The 19186-nt window shown below is 41.3% G+C and overlaps 1 protein-coding gene across 6 annotated transcripts in view; it reads right to left on the bottom strand.

Annotated features, from left to right (window-relative positions):
• MOB2 (MOB kinase activator 2) overlaps window positions 1-19186 on the bottom strand; it is a 112323-nt gene that overhangs the window by 51810 nt on the left and 41327 nt on the right. For 2 of the 6 annotated variants that reach the window (XM_046942292.1, XM_004941448.5), the window contains exon 1: window positions 3370-3510. The exons of the other annotated variants lie outside the window; for them this stretch is intronic. Coding sequence is in view for 1 of the 2 variants with exons in the window: in XM_004941448.5 (XP_004941505.1) it covers window positions 3370-3407 (38 nt within the window). In the remaining variant the exon portion in view is untranslated. Of the gene's footprint in view, window positions 1-3369; window positions 3511-19186 lie in introns of those variants that run through there. 6 annotated transcript variants of the gene reach the window in all.

The raw sequence follows: 19186 nt of genomic DNA, 5'->3' as shown, positions 1-19186 counted from the left end.
TTTTTTAGAGTATTTTCAGAAGGAGCCAAGAAGGAGCCAAGACAGCACAGTGCAGGGGGAGGGAGATGCCAGGCGATGTAACTTCTCAGTTTGATCCTGATATTACAAGCTGGATGCAAACCTTCCCAGAAATTTGAGCAAGCAGTTCTCAGCAGTGTTGAAGTACTGGCACTGAAGGTGGCTGCAAACACAGCATTTCACGCTTTCATGGAATGGCTTGGGTTGGAAGGGATCATCAAGTTCCAACCCCCGTGCTATAGGCAGGGCCACCAACCTCCAGATCTGGTACTAGAGCAGGCTGCCCAGGGCCCCATCCAACCTGGCCTTGAACACCTCCAGGGACAGAACAACCACAGCCTCTCTGGGCAGCCTGTGCCTGCACCTCACCACTCTCTCTGTGAAGAACTTCCCCCTGACATCCAAACTAAACCTTCTTGAGCTTAAAATCTAAACCCTCGTTGAGCTTAGAACCATTCCCCCCTTGTCTTATCACTGTCATATCACTGTCTACTCTTGTAAAGAGTTGATTACCCTCCTTTTTATAATCCCTTTTTAAATACTTGAATGCTGCAATGAGGTCTCCTCACAGCATTCTCTTCTCCAGGCTGAACAAGCCCAGCTCCCTCAGCCTGTCTTCACAGGGGAGGTGCTCCAGCCCTCTGATCATCCTCACGGCCCTCCTCTGGACCCTCTCCAACAGCTCCAGCTTTCCTCTCTACCAAATTTCTGAATGCAAGACTATTAGAAGTGAACGCCTTTACTGCAAAAGATGCACAAATTTTCACACAACCCTTTTATCTTGGGAACTGAGATTCTCCAATCACACATCCATTTGGTTGTGTCCATCCAAAATACGAGCACCATATTTCCCAGCAGCTAGGAAAAACTCAAATCTGGTCACATTTGACAGAGCAGAATAAAACACACAACTTTTGATGTTTAACATTATTAAACGTATAATTTAAAATTACCTTGTCTGATTCACAGTACGTATGGGAAATTCATCTTTGACCACGCTGATTACTTCAAATTACTCTCATTTGGCTATACCAACTACCTGCTTTTTTTCCTTCTTTCAGTAACAGAAGCCAGCAGCCCTCATGTGCTATATTGTGAACAGCAATCCCACTACAACCGTGTTCCTGCCTCGTACAGCTATCTGCTGCAGCAGTAGCTCGTATTTGTCCTGCAGCATTCCAAACCACTGAGCTCCCGTTGCCTGGTGTGACCTGTGCGACAGGGTGCTGCTCCACCTGGGAGAGGAACATGCTGTCCCAAACAAAAACCCTGAAGATCAAAACAAGCCTTTCTGCTGACATGCCAAAAGTTGAGGCTGAACAGGAAAACATATTTGAACTTCTTTTTGCACTGCCTTGCATTATTAAACTATCTAGGCAAGAGATAAACATAAAAGGAATTTCTTTAATTAGAGAAATTCATTCCTCAGCATCTGCTGCTTAATAGAGCAGAGCACATCAGCATGTTAGAATCAGATAATACTGGAGCATCCCACAAACTCACAGTTGAAGCTGCTTTTTCATGCAAGCATTTGGGTGCTACTGGCTTTTACTCGCTGTAATACAACGCTTCCAGTTATATGATTGCCATAAAGCATAATGCCAGGTATGCACTGAGCCACAACAAGTGAAATTCCTTAAAACGATTATGTAGCATCCTGCAAGTTAGAACAAGGTGCAAAACAGATGCACAGGGTGATCCTGCACAATTTAATTCCAGTCAGTTTTATACCATGCATGCATTCATTTTTAATAAACCTCAAACCAATTAAAGACTGCTTCCCATGTGCAACTAAAGCCTAAAGAAACTCCTTTCACATAATTATTATCAACTAAATTTTGCATTTCTGAAACATTTCTTAACTGATTCTCTAAGCTCAGATAATCTCTCAGAGGGTCAAAAACCTGTACCAAAACAAAATGATAATAAAAAAACCTTCAACACTAATATATTCTTAACCTCTATCTACTACAAACTCAGCACTACTGAGAGAGACAGGCTCATCTTAGAGCTAAAACCAAATCCTGCAGGATAGTAACTTTTAATCAGGTCTGCATGCAGTCAGGTAGTGAAACTCATTACTGTTATAAAAAAGGTAAAGATAGTTAGAAAATGTTAGTATCTAGACTACTGTTGGGAAAAAAAAAACTAACATTTGCTTCTATTTTTTTAGAAATCAAATGTAAGCATATAAAGGACTGTTGCTTTGCCAACCTAAGTGGCCTTCTGCAAGCTAGTGCAGGCAAAATCAGCACAGCCTCGCTGACCACCACCAGCAAACAATTCTAATCTGATCAGCTTGCACACCTGTCCCTCTCTCTTGTGCAGAGGCTGCCAAACAACAGTGCAACAGGTTGTGAGTTTCAGGGCACCAGCTATGCTGGGCTCTGGAATGCACCGCGGCTTCTCGAGGACGAAGCGCTAAGCCAATTGCACCACGGAGCATTTATCACCGTGCTTCCTCATTACAGACGGTTTAAAGCAGCAGAGGAAAATGACACTCCAGGACTAACAACTTTCTTCGTTTGCCAAGTCACCGCCAGGCACTACCAAACAGTTAACACAGCGATGTGGAAGTGCAAGTCCTCTTCAGCTCTGGTATGCTGCGCTGAAGAATAAAGCCTACATCATCTCAAGACATACAAAGCATCTGCCTACGTAAAATCAAGTGTAATTATATTAAAAAACTGTTTTCACCTTAGAAGTCTTTGGTTTCAGTTCTTACAAAACAGTTTATTTACACAAGAAATATCTACTTGTGCTCTTTATACGAATGGTACATTCTCTGTTACTGATTCAACTGCAATCAGAGAGAAGTTTTAAGAAACAAAGCTCAGAAGTTTATCTCGGAGTGATTTTAAGCACTCAAAACTACTTAGCTTTAAATCTACTCAGCCTGAAAATCAACGTACCTGTATTCCCTATCACAGGAGCGCCACATTTAATGAGTGTCACCTTTGTTTGTACCAAAAGCATGGGCTACTTGCTGACAAACACTTACAATAATTACCACTCGTCTCTTCAGGAACCACACAGCTCCTAATGCTTTGGTGGCTCTACTGAGCTGGAGCTCCTTTCCTCTGTGAGAGGAGATGCACCTCATTTTCACACACTGGCAGCTCCAGCCCTCCCCCACCAAACACAGACACCTCAACAGCACATGTAACAAAACACTAAAGAACACAAGATAAATAAGCCGCACGTTTCACACGCAGTGATCCTCTATTATTTTTGAAACAGAATGCTTGGTGGTTATTTCACAAATCCTATTGCCAGAAGGCAAATCAAGGCTTCCGTATTTGTGCAGTTTTAACGATGAAGATTTGAAAGAGGATGCAGGCTCTTTCTTACCCGATCAGCGTGTATGAACCATTCCTCTTGAGCCTCATACTCGCAGATAAGAATCTTAAGAAGAAATCCAGACTGAGGAGGTTTGTCCTTTGCTAGAGCAGAATGCAGGCACCTGTTTGGTGGCTACGCTTTTTGCTAATCAGGGGATCTCTTTCCTGTTTCTCTGAGTCATCAGCAAGGAACAATGAGAAACCGCCAGTGGAGCCAATTAGCAGGAAGCCAGAGGAAGCTGCCCGCAGCCCAGCGAGAGGCTGGAGGTGTAAAGCAGCCCCAGCACACCCCCCACAGCATCTCCGATCCCACTGAGAAAAAGCAGCACAAAATCGCCGAGAACGGCTTTTTTTTTGTCGGGTTTTTTTAGCACAAAGTACCGTAACCACACCCTGCTTTTGCAAGAATAAATCTCGTAGAAAACCGTTTTATTGGTGAGCTGCTTTTCTTCTAATCAGTCTGAAAGCTGCTTCAGATAAATTCCCTCCTTCTCACGAGCCGTGCTATGGCTACCGCTCAGGTATTCATCGCTACCCTCACTTCTTTTTTATTTCTCCAGTTTAATATCAAATTGGAATCTACACATGTGGAAAAGGATACACCATTTGGGGTTAAAGGCGGCTTCTCCTCACAGAAAGTTAGAACCAGACAGCTCTGAAGTCAATCGAAACCTCAGAGAAAAATACCCCCAGCAGCCCAGTCGTAGGCAGGCTGCCCTGCACAGCTCACAGCCCGTGCTGCCAGCCATCAGGTTGCTCTGCATCCTTGCCTGTTCAGCCCACCATTCCCTGACAGCTGTGAGCCTGAACACCTGGAGCGGACCTACCACATAGAGCAAAAAGGACTGCAAATAATCAACATCTAGCCAAGTAATAAATCATATGAAAAGCACTTCTAGAAATTAATCTTAAAACGACTATGGCCTAGATACTCTAGGATAGCAGGAAAGCTACATGCTAGCCAAATGTCTCCATTCAATATCTACCACCTAAACAGGGAAGCGATGGGAAGGGTCCCATAGAACTCCAGCCTGAGTACAATGTCACTACTTTACAGTCCAAATAATTAAAGATGCTATGCTTATCAAACTGCATTTTCAACTTGGTCCTGTTTTTGGTGTTGTCCTTTCAGATTTCCCATTTGAAAATTTAACAGTTAAAAAAGGCAACCTAAAAAGAAGGCAAATTGATTTATTTCTAGGTGCGGGAGGCAAGTGTATTGAACTATAGCAATAGAGAGACTGATCAGAACACAAAGGCTGGAAGAAAACAAGGTTACAAGGGATTACGGGCTGAAGAAATCAATAGTGTCACACTGCTGCTGAAAGGGGAATGAGTGAGCTGTACAAGTATGTTAATTCTGTCAGATATAAAATAGTTCCAAGCATTTATCAGGCCTCAACTGGAGTATCACGCCCGACCCTCCGCACCCCTAGGTGAAGGCAGATGTAGGATTAGATGGAGTCCAGGGGGGACCAATACGAAGATTATCCACCTCAAAGATGAGAAAACAAAGAGGAAAAACAACACGTCTCCCAAGAATGAAAAACTGCTATAAAGAGAAAGGAAACAAAATGTTCTTCCTGCTCTGTGCATAACACAGGGACTTGAATTAAGCAAGACATAAAACAGGTTAGCATTGCACATTTTGTTTGTTTTCTCAGTACAGGAACAGATATAGAGTCTTGATTATTGGAGGCCCTTGAGATGATCTTGCTCCAGAGCTGGAGATTAACTAGTGACCTTTATGGGTCTCATCCAACTCTGGCTTTCTATGATTTGCTGCCATTAAAGAATGAAAACTGCTGTGTAACCACATGAGGCACACGAGCTCAAGCCAAGCAGACTACAGTATGCCTTCAATTTTTTTCCCCCAAAATTATACTGGCCAGAACTGCAAAGAGATGCAATACGTTACCACAATGGTAGCAGCACTCTGTTTTTACTATACATCATGAAAAAGAATTACGCCTCCTGCTCTCAGCCACCAGCTTTGAAGAGATTCTGCCCACACGCTGCTGGCACTGGGACCTGATCCTTCGTGCTGTGTGGCCAGGTCCTGCTGTCCCTCAGCAGCCAAGGAAGGTTCAGTGTGGTTGAAGAGCTAAAAGTCTGGTGGCTGCAGGTACCACCTGCGAGTGCTGGATGAAGCAGAGATGTTCTGAGAAGCTTAGCAAGAAAACTGGGATGATTTCATTAATAATTTGAAGAAATAATACCATCATAATTAATAAATTAAGTTTACCTAAAAATGTTTTCTAAATTACAAGCAAGCTTAAAAGTCAACCTCAAACTTCAAGTCAGTTTTCTTCTTACAAGCGAAAAACTCTAAGGAAAACCTTATATGTGATCTTAAACCCAGACTCAATGCAAATCTGGTATGTCTTCAGTTTTAAGTGAGCTCAAGCACCAAAAAGGTGAAACATAAATGGCACTGGTTTCTGGATACACACTGATTTGCATTGGAAGTGCCCTAACACTACAGAATGCAGGAGTTACCATGAGGTGCTATCTACTATCTACTACTTGATCTCAGTTGAGTACTACCGTAAACTGCCAGATCACAACTTTTTAAATTACAGAATGACTTCTCCTCGGCTTTCTTTTTTTAAGCTCCTGTCTGGATGCAGAACACAAATGACAGAGACACTGATTTTATGAGCATTTTGTTTTTCCTGGCTATCTCATTTCTTAAAATGAAATTTCAGCATTCCATTGCCGTAAGCAGCTGCTGCTTTTTCCAAACTGCTTCTACCCAAACATATCAATGCTTTTTTTTTTCCTCTCCTTTTACACTCCCTAATGCTCTTTCAGGGATTACAGCAGCACAAGGGTATGCGTTCTTTAACATCTCCATCTGAAAACTATTATAGGAAACCAGCAACTAAATATAAGTTGTCCAATCAGAGCCTGAGCCAGCCACATTGATGCTGGGATCCCAAAATGCTATCATAGACAAAAGCACTTACCACAGAAACACAGCAAAAGTGTACTTGCCAACACACTGCTGCAGAAACCAATTCCTGCTTCAGAGAGGTTTTCTGGAGAAATGTGCTTTGTAAACAAAGATGAAAAATACCCTTACTTTAAGTTAACATGAAAACAAGGACAATAGTCCTGCTGAAATCAGCAACTCTATGGTGAAACAATATGCTACACACATCATTTCCTACAGTATTTTCAATTAACTGCATCTAACGAAATACTTTTCTCCTCTCTTTACATGCACACATTCCAGAGAGCATGCACAAGCTGAATCATCATACTGTGGCGAAAACATATGGGAGGAGGGAAAATATCTTTATATCTCTATCAAGTGCCTTCTGACAAATAAAGCATTCTGACAGCCCACTTCTCCTTGAGCAGCATCTATAAACCTTATCACGGGTTATTTGTTCCCAGGCTAAACATTCATCCCATTCCTACTCTGCTTCTGAGGGGAATTTCAACAGGACCATTTGGCCCAGTTGTCCTGGAAGTTAGCTCAAATACACTTCTTTAGGTAGAAGAAATTAGTATGGATGATTTACAGTGTTCAGCCATCTCCCAGCCACTCGCTACTTTGAAAACAGCACTAAAAGATCTCTGTTTCAACTACTATTAAAAAAAAAAGAAAAAAAAACCAACTCCATTTAGTAAGGAAATGTACATGTCAAATAAAAAGCTGGGTACAGAAGAGAATAGCTAGCCCTCTACTACTTGGAAAGGATTACAGTACACTCAGAGCTTAATTATTCATCCAGAGAACGTTTTGCATATGAATGAAACGTCTTTCTACGTCTAAAAAGAAATACTCAGTAGTAACCTCAGCTCTCCACATCTGGTCAGGAAAGAGAGGAGACAGTATGCCCATATGTACCCTACTTCGCAGAAGCATGTCTTTTTCCACAGGTGTTAAATCTACTTCTACAGCATGGACGTTACTTTGTACATGCATCCTTGACCCATTCCATTCACTGTTGTAAAATTGTATTTGGATTTGGAACACAGCCCACTGCTGACGAGAATAACTTATCCCATCTCTTGTGGAAAAGACCTACCAACCTTATGCTTAGCTGTCTTCTACTGCCTTGCATCATAACTTGCACCTAAGGACTGGCCAAGTTAATTTCTGAGATCAGTGAAATGTGGAACTGTTAGAAGAAATAGTTTTGAGTCGATGTTTCTTGCCCAAATATATACCTGCAACATTCCATTGGTTTATATATCATAGAGACAACAAACAGCAAGGCCAACAGGCTCACTTTGATTGCTTGGCTAATTCAGGGTTACATCGAATACTACTGTTAGAGAAAGAAGCAAATATCAACTGATGTTGAATAGACAGTGAAGAAGGAAGCAACCTTTGCAAAGAGAAGAGGAAAGCTGACACTGAGACAGAGTTGGAAATAAACATTTTACCCAAGTTCTGTTAAGTAGTTCTGCACATACAGATAGTGCTGCCTCAGCTTCAAGCACTTCTTTGCCAAAACGGTTAAGAAATCCCATTTCAGTGGGGGTTTTGATATAACATTGAATAAGAAACCCTGTGTGAGGATAGCATATTGGTCAACATACAAACAAAAGCCACGTTATATTCCCTGTACACAAACAAAAAGCCACAACTTGAGATGTTTTCTATTTACTTCTAGGAGGACATTATATATATATATGTATATTTAGAATGCAACAACCAGTCCTGATTTAAGGGAAAGGTGACAGCAGCACTGAAAGGGTTATTGCAAGCCCTTCATAACAAGCCACACAGGACAGCGCCGGAGAAAGTTACAGAACTGCAATAACAGAAAAGCAATCCGCCTGGAAACGGAAAAGGGTGGGTGAGCAGTCTCTACCGGACGAGGGCAAAAGCCAGGGTTTGTAAATTTAGAAAAAAAATACACACCCACACAAAACTTCTCAAGTAAGAGCATTAAAAAAGGGGGCATTTTACAAGGCTTTTATATAAATTTTGCCTCATCATTCTTAATGGACATCTGCCCATGGCTTAACACAGGAAAGAACAAGCTTTCAGTGTGTGCCAAACTGTCTGAAACTCAAGTCCTTGGCACGCGGCCCGCTCTGATCCCCCACTTCGGGCAGCTTCCTGGAGGCAGGTTTGGAGCGAGTGAACACGGACAGATCTCCCTTTGCAAGAGCTGCCCAAAAGAATTCATGTAATGCACGTTTGGCATCAGGCTGCATAGTGCTTAATCGCACTGTTTTTAACTTCTCTTTAATGATACGTAGTTTGAAGCAGCTAGATAAATTTTAATACATCTCTGTGTTAAAGAGAGCTCCTTACAGAGCGTTCATGTAAAATGCTGCGGCAAAGTGGATTTTTGAGTGAGAGGTGAAAGTTGCCCTGCATTGTGCAGACAGGCATGGAGACCAGCCACGTGGACAACAGCTATTTATATGACTGTGGCAGGCGGCCGTAAAGCATGAAGACCCCCATTCAGATCAGGCCCCGGAATGCTGTCCGTCTCAAAGGAAGGCTCATGAAGCAAAATAAATAGTAAGGGAAGATTGATGTTCTTGGCAAAAGCAGCAAGCAGGTAATTTAGAGCAGGCACTGCCCCTTCGGTCCAAGAACAGGAAACAACTCACCAAAACGCCCCACCCAACAAGTCCCAGTCGGTATAAAAGTCTCTGCTGCAGAATTTAGCTAATGACACAACCCAGGCGAAGTCTGCAAGTACCACAGAAGGAGAACAGGAGAGAAATTGCTGAGAAAGAGACCTTAGCTAAAATTAACTACACCAGATCAGACACGCACGAATCCCTGAAGCCTGTAAAACAAGCAGAAAGAAAAGGTACAAAGTTATTTTACTGCATATCTTACCTCTTTTGGCTGAATGTTTTTTTGGTTCGTTTCATTAAGCTGCTAAAATTTGCAAGCAACTTTTCTATTAAAACAGTCCAAAACTAGATTGCTCTTCTTAATGAGACATATTCTAATGCAGAAAGCTGTTATTACTTTTAATATAGAGATCCCTTTACAAAGGATGGAAAACTCTTTAAAAAACAAACAAAAATAAGAGTTATCAGGAAATCCAATCCAATAATAACGACATGGTTTAGAGAGGATGCACGACTATATGCTCAGGCATTGAAATACAAAATATTCAAAGCAGCAAGCCCTCACTCTCAGAATCTCATTTTACAATTGATTATGAGCATGTTCTTGCACATCCTTCCCCGGTATCCTCAAGGATTCAGTCATCTCTTCTATCACTGTCCTTGCTGCTTTGAGGACCAGTGGCACTCTAGAACAGTCCTTTCACAATATAGTAAAGACAATTCACACAACTCCCAAGTGCAGGCTATCCAGACAGGTTCTTACTGCCAAACATTACCAAGCGAAGAGAGATTTTTGAAGAAAATTGTTTACATAGTTTAACATTTAGACCTGCAAAATGTGAGAAATATGCAGCAACCAAGTTGCTTTTTTGCACTTCCTAGTTCAGATGTGACAGAAATAACTGGCAAAAATGCTTACATGGGATAGGAAACACTCTCCTCAATTCCACATCACACACCTAGCTAAACTACAACAAAATGGCACACAACATTCAGTTAGGTGTGCAAACAAAGATTTTAGCATTTCAGCTCCACCAAGTACCAAAGAGAGTAGCCATATTGCTATACATTTTACCTGTAATAAGTAAACACCCTGCAAGGAAGGTACTTCTACCAGCACCAGCTGGATATTAATCACATTGTCTCCACTGAAGCTTCAGTCTCAGCTATTAATCAAGCAAATCCAACAGTCCAGTTTCCCTTTATGCTTACGCACAAACTCCCAATGAACTCATTTAAACCTGAATGCACCAAAAGTGTTATTTTGTGACTGGAACACAATTTGTGCCTTCCTCAGTGGGGAAAAAAAAGGGTTCTCAAGCACAAATCCAAGCAATGAACACATCTGAAACCATCGAATATATCCGGTCCTGACCAAAAGGTTTGATTATGTATTCTCCCCCTAAAGAAGGAATGGGGTTTGTGAGTAGTGGGGGGGGGGGGGTCAATGGAAGGCAGCAACATTAATCATTTGAATACTAGGTTTTTAGGCAATTCTAACAAAGCTCTGACCAAACCAGACTTCAGTTGATGTTAATTCACACTTCCATGAAATCTTAAGTGTTCCATAAAAGTCCTTGCAGACATTTGCATAACCCTAGCCACTCATCCAGCAATGAAAGACGACTCCACCCAAGTCAGAAGCTGTACCTTAGGAGTCAAAGTTATCTGAACGTTAACTAACATCTATACAGCACTTTAGAAATACACATAGCCCTTCAGGGAAAGAAAGAAAAAAGGTTGAATCTCTGTTACTCAAATCCCATCACTGATTGTTACAGACATCAAATTGGAAAAATCCAGGAGAAAAAGGCTATATGCAGCAAATTAAATGGTTTGGAAATGGAATCAAAATCTCATTCCTGTTTCTGTCTTTCTCCATTACCAAGGACAAAACGCACATAGTAGCATCCGTACTGTGCATTTTCTTTGTATAAGTTAAGGCACAGCAGCAAATGTGAAGCACAACTTCACATTTGAGACCAGAACTTTGGAGCTGCAACTTGAGATGACCTGGAGTTCTAAACGCTGCACTCTCCAACACGTGCATTAGGGCTCAGAATGAAGAATCTGTTCCATCTACTCAATTAGCTCATGTCTAACCATGAGCTGTCTTATCTTCAAGGCAAAGTCAAATCTCAAGGGTAGGTCATCTTACCCAAAATTTCAGTGAAAGGAGGTCTTCGGCTTTGGTACCACAGCTTCCCAAAGTGTAAACCACCAATAGCTACACTTCAGGAACCACTCTGACAGCCATAAACTGAAAAGACACAAAGTCCTGGGTTTTATTACCTGAAGTGACTCATGTAAAGCCAAGTATCAAATGAAAGAAAAACATAACTCAGAAGTCCTCAGCTCCCAACTGAAACCTTGCTGCTCAAGCCTCATACCTTCTTCAAAAAACCTCCTACATGACAGAAGCTACATTTCAGCTCTGAATAACTGCCCTTCTCTCCCTCATCTGTGCAGAAGCATATACTTTCCTTAAAGATTTTACTGAGCGAAGCCCTCAAAGCAAAATCACAGATCCATCACTAGATTCTTACTTTCCATCTTACCATTCTCAAGTCAGAAAATAAAACTGTTCTGTCATCACTACATTCTATCCAAGCTTTGTAAAATTGCTGTCTGGTCACATTTCTGGTTTTATAGACTGCCACTGAAAAGTAGCCTGTCTAGTTCATGGGATGGGGAAACCTATAATCCACAGCAATCTCTCACTCCTCACTTACGTAACACATCCCAGCCCTATGTGCACCTTATGTCCTAAAACCCTCCAGCCTAGAAAGCAGATCTGACGTGCCTTTAAAGACACATTACTACCATGCACTGCTTTAGTGCAATCCGGGTGAAACAGAACAGAAAATCACAGAGGCTGGGTCTTACTTTCAAGATGAGAACCAGTACCCGCACAGGCAGTTCCAGCCCTACCCATAGACTTATATAACTATCACCCTCGGGATTTAACCTAAAACTCAGATTTATAAAGCATGCTGTTTAGGATCACAAGAACACAGTTAGTAGTGTGTATTTCTAATTTAGCAGAAAAAGAATTAATTCCAAAGCTAGTCAGTAAACTTGCTCTAAACTGAATTTCCCTACATGATCAAAAGATGGTAATAGAAAGCCTAGCCAGCAAAGTGAGAAGTAGTAAGAGAAGAAAAATTATCTTTATGGGCTATTTTGAGATATCTAACACTTAACAAGTGCTTTCTACTATTATTATTATTTATTTGGCTTGAATTTTTAAATCATGTAACTTCTCTTAAAGCTTTTAAGCTATACCAATAAGCAGTCTTGCCTATTGTACTGTAAACAGGATGCAAGCAAAAACTACACTAATTAGCAAATGATTTTCAAAAGGTCAATTATCTCATCATTAACTACGTCATTTACATCTCTGCAACGTGGAATACTCTCCAATTTTAGACAGTGAAATGGATAAAAATGGATTAAATAGCTTGAGGCTACAGAGCACAGTATGTTGTTGAGTAGGAGTTTAACTGAGTAGAAGCTTGAGTAGTTCCGCATGGGACATATCCACACCGTGCCCTTGTCCAGCTCACACTTCACACCAGATGGTTAAGGAGAAGAAATGTCCTCCAGAAAAACAAAACATCCCCCCCCAAAATAAAGATGGGAAAAGACACTGAGAACAGAAGAAAACAACTCCCCAGAAATTGTCCATCCAGAGACAAAAGTAACCCGACAAATATCCCAATATTGAATATCCAAAAAAACCCCCAACCACCTGAAACGTCAGAAACGTCCCTAAAAATGCCTCTCTCCAAAAAGAAACAACAACAACAACAACAAAACATAAATCCCCATCCCTAACAAAAACAAATTTAAAGAAGAAAAAACCAGAAACCAACCCAACGTAAGAACAACACTAAAATAAAACAAAAAGCATACAAGCAAAATCCCCGCGCACCTCCCATGCCGGGCACACAACTCTTCTGGGTTGGTTGGTGGGGCATTTTTTGTTGGTTATTTTGTTTGTCTGGGAAGTGGGAAGGTGGGTGGGTTTTTGGGGGGAGGTTGGGAGAGGGGAAGGATGTTTGTTATGGTTTCTTTTTGTCTGTTCTTAGGGGGTGCCATTCGTTGGGGGTGTTTTTATTTTGGGTGCCATTCGTTGGGGGAGTTGGAAGAGTATTTTAGGACCTTTGGGTTTTTTTTTTTGCGTTGTTTTGGGGGCTTTTTGTACTTTTTATTTGTTTGGAGAGGTGGTCTTTCCTAAGGGTGGCGGTTACGTTTTACTTGTTCCTATATATCTGGGGTATTCAGGGTGGGGATGAGGAGTTTTTGAGGCAGTTGAGTTTTTTGTCTTTTCATTTCTCGAGGGAATTAGGAGCTTTTTTTGCAGAAGGTGGAAGGTTGTCCATTTTTTGTTTGGGTTTTTTGGGGAGTTGTGGTTTAGAGGGGGGCTGGATATTTAAGCATTTTTCTGGGGAGGGTTTGGGTGCTTTTTTTAGTGGCTTGGTAGAGGGGTTGTTTTGGGGGGGGTTGGAGGTTTGTTTGGGGAGGCAAGTGTGGGGTTGGTGGGTTTTTTTTATATTGAGGCTTTTTTTCTTCCTTTTTGGTCTTGGGTTGTTTTGTTGGTTTGTGTGTTTTCAAGTGAAGGAAGGGATGCCATTCAAAGGGACCTGGACAGGCTTGAAAAGTGTGCCCAAGTGAACTGCATGAGGTTCAACGAGGCCAAGTGCAAGGTGCTGCACTTGGGTCAGGGCAGTCCCAGGTGAGTATACAAAATGTGAGAAGAACTCATTGAGTGCAGAAGAAAAGCTTAACGTGAGCCAACAGTGTGCATTTGCAGCCAAGTGTATCCTGGGCTGCATCAAACAAGGCTTGGCCAGCAGGGTGAGGGACATAATTGTCCTCCTCTCTTCTGCCCTCATGAGGCCCCACCTGCAGTACTGCATCCAGGCCAGGGGCCCCCAGCACAAAAAGCATGTAGAGCTGTTGAAGTAGGTCCAGAGGAGGGCAATGAGGATGCTTGGAGGGCTGGAGCACCTTCTCCATGAAGAAAAGTTGAGGGAGTTGGGCAGGAGACCTCATTGCGTCCTTCCAGTATTTAAAGGGAGATGGAGACCGATTTTTCACTTGTTTGATAGTGTTATAACAAAGGGGAACAGTTTTAAACTAAATGAGGAGTTTTAGGTTAGATGCTAGGAAGAAATTTTTTACTGAGAAGGAGGTGAGGCACTGGCACAGACTGCCTGGAGAAGCTGTGGATGCCCCATCCCTGGAGGTGCTCAAGTTGGATGGGACTCTGAGCAGTCTAATCTACTATTTCACAACCCTGCCCATTGCAGGGGGTTGGAACTGGGTAGTCTGTAAGACCCTTCCAACTTGAGCCACTCCGTGATTCTATTAGTGTAAGATAAAAGTTCACTCTGAAAAGTGAAAGCTAGAAAGGGTATTACTGTACATTTGCTCTTAGCCTTTAAAAACATACCCTTCCATACTTCCTTGAAATGGTGAAAAACTGAGGCTCCTCAGCAATCTGTCACTCATTAACAGAGCACTAGCTAGTTCTCATTCTCTACCAGACCTAACAGCTCTCAAGAAGTTTTGTTACAAGGTGACAGCACTTCATTTTCCTCATACACCATACTTAGACAGCAACATATGCCAAAGAATTTGAGTAAAGCTGCCTTATCTCTACTTCTGAAGTTGCAAATGCCAAATAAATGTTTATGCAAACACCTATGGAACAACACAAATCCAGGACCAGGGTCCTTGTCTCACTCCTCTCCTAAAGGGCAATATTTTATATTCACAACCACATTAAGGACCAGGACATTTGTTAATACAGATCATCATTTTTGACTATGTTATTGACCGAGATTACTCCGAGATTACATACAGTAAGGTTTTCTTCCCACACACATTAAAAACCAGCCTACTGTAAAGGTCATCTTTTCCTCCTCTTCCACTCCCATAGCACACATCTGGCATAATCTCACAAAATAGAATCACTACCCTTATCTGCAGTCACTGAGCAGCAATCCTGCTTATCACAGGGAATTCCATGACAAAGAGAAAGACTGTGCAATGGGTCAGCCCAAAGCAATAATGTGCAGTGAGGAAAGCACATGTATGCATTTCTACCTGAATCTTCATACAAAATTCTACCCCTCACCTGCAACTATCTTCAAATTCCACCGTTTTGATGAACACCGTGAAGGCACAACAGCAAACACTTGAAGAGGAAAAGCAATTGCAGTACTAAGCATATTAGAAACAATTAAATCTTACCTCTTTTAACTATGCTTGGTCCTTCTCTATAGATAGTGCAGAGATTCAATTTAAAATAACTTTTCCATAACTTTTCTCATGACAGGAAAGTGAAAACCACTGCCAAAAACTCAATAAGCTCCCCGAGAAGACAGGATACTTTTCAAGCCTAACTCAAAACTATACTAAAACCACTTCCATGCTCTTTCCTTGGGTCCAAAGACAGATCTGCCCTGTCATATTGCGCTTTGCTCCAATTGTACACACCACAGGTTTACTGCTGCAGAATTTACAGCCATCTAAAATCCTGGCATTTACAGTAACATCAGGAAAAAAAATATGGGAACACAATGGGAACAACAAAGGCTTTAAGCAAAGAATCAGTGATTATTCTCATTTAAATACCAAGAAATGTTTGGAATTTCTTTTCCGGCAAGCTACTCCTCTCATAAAGCACTAATGAAATTAAGGAAAAGGTTTGGAAGGTAACTTTAAAGGGGATGTCATATGTTTTTTAATCTATAAATCCATCTTACTGTTATCCAGTCCTAACACACTGTGTAAGATAATGAGCTGGTAGAGAACATGTTATCTACTACTTATTTAAATGCATCTTGCTCCTGAGAAAAATGTGTAAATTGGTATTTCATTTTGCAATATTACACAGCTATGTTCACAGTCATTTAACAAGCACAGATAACCTGCACCTCTCTTCCTCCAACTACAAATTCAAATGATAACTAACAAATTCAAATGTATGCTACACCTGTGAAGTAATTACAGTCCTTACTGATATACTGCAAGTGATGATGTACCAAGTCATTGAGGGGGAAAGGAAAGCAAGACAGACTTTCCAGCAATAAAGATGTTGCTGTGGAAGGATCTACTTTTTCCATTTCTAGACATTTCTAGTGTTTATAGGATTCCACAGCTTGAGAGTTACTGAGCAACATGTAAATTAGAACCTCTAGACTGAGATTTCTGTCAGTTAGGTACCTGGTCTCTTAGCTACCAGGAAACTGCATTAAAGCATTAGGCTAGCAGACTAATTTACTGAACAATTATAGTGAGGAATCTGAAAATTTCTGTCATTTTACTGAAACAATCCTCATTCCATGCGCCTTATGTCCTTACATATGCCCACGTTCAGTTTCCATCAAACCATAAACAACCCACAGTGATCTCACTGAGAAGTGTACCTTCACATGAACTGATAAAGTAATTGCCCTGGAAATCTTTCTTAAACCAAAAATGTTCTGTTACTGCCGAGCTAAGCCAGTGCATGCTGCTTCTTAGTGCACACTTCATTTGCAAGATTGGAGATCTTGCAAGAGATGTACCATCACCTTCATGTGGGATATACATTTAAGAACAGTCTTCAGAATCCTTAACTGAAGGAAAATAGCTCTGTTTTTCAAAGACTAGCTTTCTCAAGAATTACCATCTTGGTCTTCTAAAAGCCAGTTACCTCTACTCCTTAGAAGATAATGAATGGCCCAGAAATTCTGTGTACAATTGTTTACTGCATACTCTGAAAAAGCCCCCCAGTAGGATAGGAGTTGTTTCACGAGGGCTTTCTTTGAAATACCTTGAGTAATGAAAACTTCCCTCATACAAATGTAATACTTATAGATCAGCCCACAAAACTATTCAACGCCACCTGGATTGCTATCCTTAAAAATGCAAAACAGGTGATGCAAAAAATTCACTGCAAGATTTCTCTTCAAGTGTAAGAGGCTCTTACAGGAACAAAAGATAGGTGATATGATTAGCTAACATTGCCACCCCGAGAGGAGTACAAAGACGGTGCCATGTTCATAACGCAGAAAGGAAGAGTATTCCTTTCCAGTACTTACCACAGTTATTATTAAAGAACACAAAATGAATAAAACACCCCTACTTCGGCTGTGCTGCATGAGAAAAATCACTGAAGGCAGCATAGTCTGCCCATAACATCAACGGCCTTGACTGCAACAGACTGCACTGAGCACAACATCGCAGTAACAACCTAGTGACAACTAAAGCGTGGCCACAAGATAAAACCTGAGACAAATTGGTACCTTTCTATAAACAGTTTTTAGTCTTAAAACTGCTGGTATGCCAGAAGCTACAAATTTAAGCACCCCTTCTTGCTATGGAAGGGAAACCCAAAACACTCAGATCAACTTAGTAGTAAACAACTGAAATGCTCTCACACTCACGAAGCAGAAAATGGAGAAGTGGGTTTAGGCCATGGAAGAAAGACTGAGCACCTCTGAGTATAGCACAGAGGCTTTCCTCATCTGTCTCCCATTCTTACTACTGTGACCCACGGAGCAGCAATGCAGCAGCTCCCCTCCTCCAACCTTTGTATGTCTCAGACACTTCCTGTCTCCACTGGCAATTATTTTCAGCCCTCAAGATTCCTTTCTATATGTTCCAGGAACCCTCTAGCCATCCTCTGTCCAGATGGCAGACTTTAGATGAAGGGAACGGGGTCTTGGAGAGTCTTTTCTTGGCCTGCTTCTCAGCAGCCTGCTGGAACTTAGAGGCAGGCTGAGTCTTGCACAGACAAGGCTCTGTTGCACAGCAAAAACCCTTCAATTCCTCTCTAGAATTCCCCTCAATGCCCTCTTTGTCTTCAGACAAGTTTGTCTTAAACCTTTTAGCAGGCTCTGCTTTCCAGGGCACGCTTTATACAATCTACTCCCTACAAAGCTGCAGAAAGCCAATAAAAGGGCAATGGAAGGAGGTCTTAAACAACACTATAATGGACAACCAGAGCCTCAGTTTTAACTACATACAAAGCAGATGCTATTCTGACAAGCAAATGCCAAAGAAAAACGTAGGCGATAGGTTTCTGTCCTCTTGATCCCTGTTATCTACAGCAGATGCTCTGAAACACGACAGAAACAGAGTAGTTTACGTAATCACGTTCAGTATGGACCATCATCCTGCAATGAACTATTTTCAAGCCACGACTGTCCTGGATAAAACTTCAGCAAGACCCAGCTGGGGTAGGAGTAGGAAGGGAGAAGAGAGAAAGTGCAACAGCACAGAACATTTCCCAGGATGAGGCAGAGCCTTACAAATCCAGCATTTCAAAGGAACTGACAAGAGCAGCAAACGGATTCTGGGAAATTATGCAGAACACAGCCTTGTCCTTTGAAGGTTCATTTTAAAAAGATGCACCTTTCGCTGCAGAAAAATCAATGCAATCCAAAGGCACTACGTACTGCAGTGCCACTACTGCACTTGTTTTTCCTCAGGCATTGACTACGTTTTGAAAGCAATGGTAAACCTGAAGAACAGAAGTTGCACTAAAAACAAACAAACAAAACACCCTTCTCTTTTATCATTCTACATTGATCATAACATACTAAGAGGGTATCTTCATTCTCATTTTAACCAAAAATCATCCAATATCATGAAGAAAATTTACCACTCCTTGATGGGATACTTTAAAAACCAAATCATTTCTATTAGAAAGTGGACAGATTTTTATCACGTACACCATCACTTTCATTTTCCTTACAAGGTGCACATTGTTAGAAAGTCATCATCCAATTCTCTCTGGCACAGAGATATCAAAGAGATGCATTAAAGGTTTAACTAATTTCAGATAGTTCCAACTCAAAACACTTCTCAGATAACTCCTTTCATTTAAGGGGTGTGAACTATGTGCTAATTAGGGTAATGTGCCAACTACATGATAGTACCCATAGCTCCTCCCAGAAACATTTGAGATTGTCTAATCAGGATTTATCTGCTCTTATGAAACGTCTGCTGTGTGATTTACAGTCATCAGTTGTAGCTGATGAACTGGTTTTAAGTCCTTGTTTTCTTCCTCCCCTTTTTAGTTTCTCAACCAATTAAAAAATGTGAAGTGTCATCAGAAATGCCTTCTGTTTCCATTTATTTTTATATATCCACAATCAATGTCTGGCTACTACTGGAACATCACCTAATTTTATGAACTGAAAATTTGATAAGAGGAATTATGGTGTTTAAAATTGAAATCAGTTACAGACCACCCATAAACCTTCGTT

The sequence above is a fragment of the Gallus gallus genome, chromosome 5 (genome assembly GCF_016699485.2).
Source record: "Gallus gallus isolate bGalGal1 chromosome 5, bGalGal1.mat.broiler.GRCg7b, whole genome shotgun sequence".
Taxonomy (NCBI): domain Eukaryota; kingdom Metazoa; phylum Chordata; class Aves; order Galliformes; family Phasianidae; genus Gallus; species Gallus gallus.
Note: the sequence above shows the minus strand (reverse complement) of the source record. Positions and strands in the feature narration are given on the sequence as shown.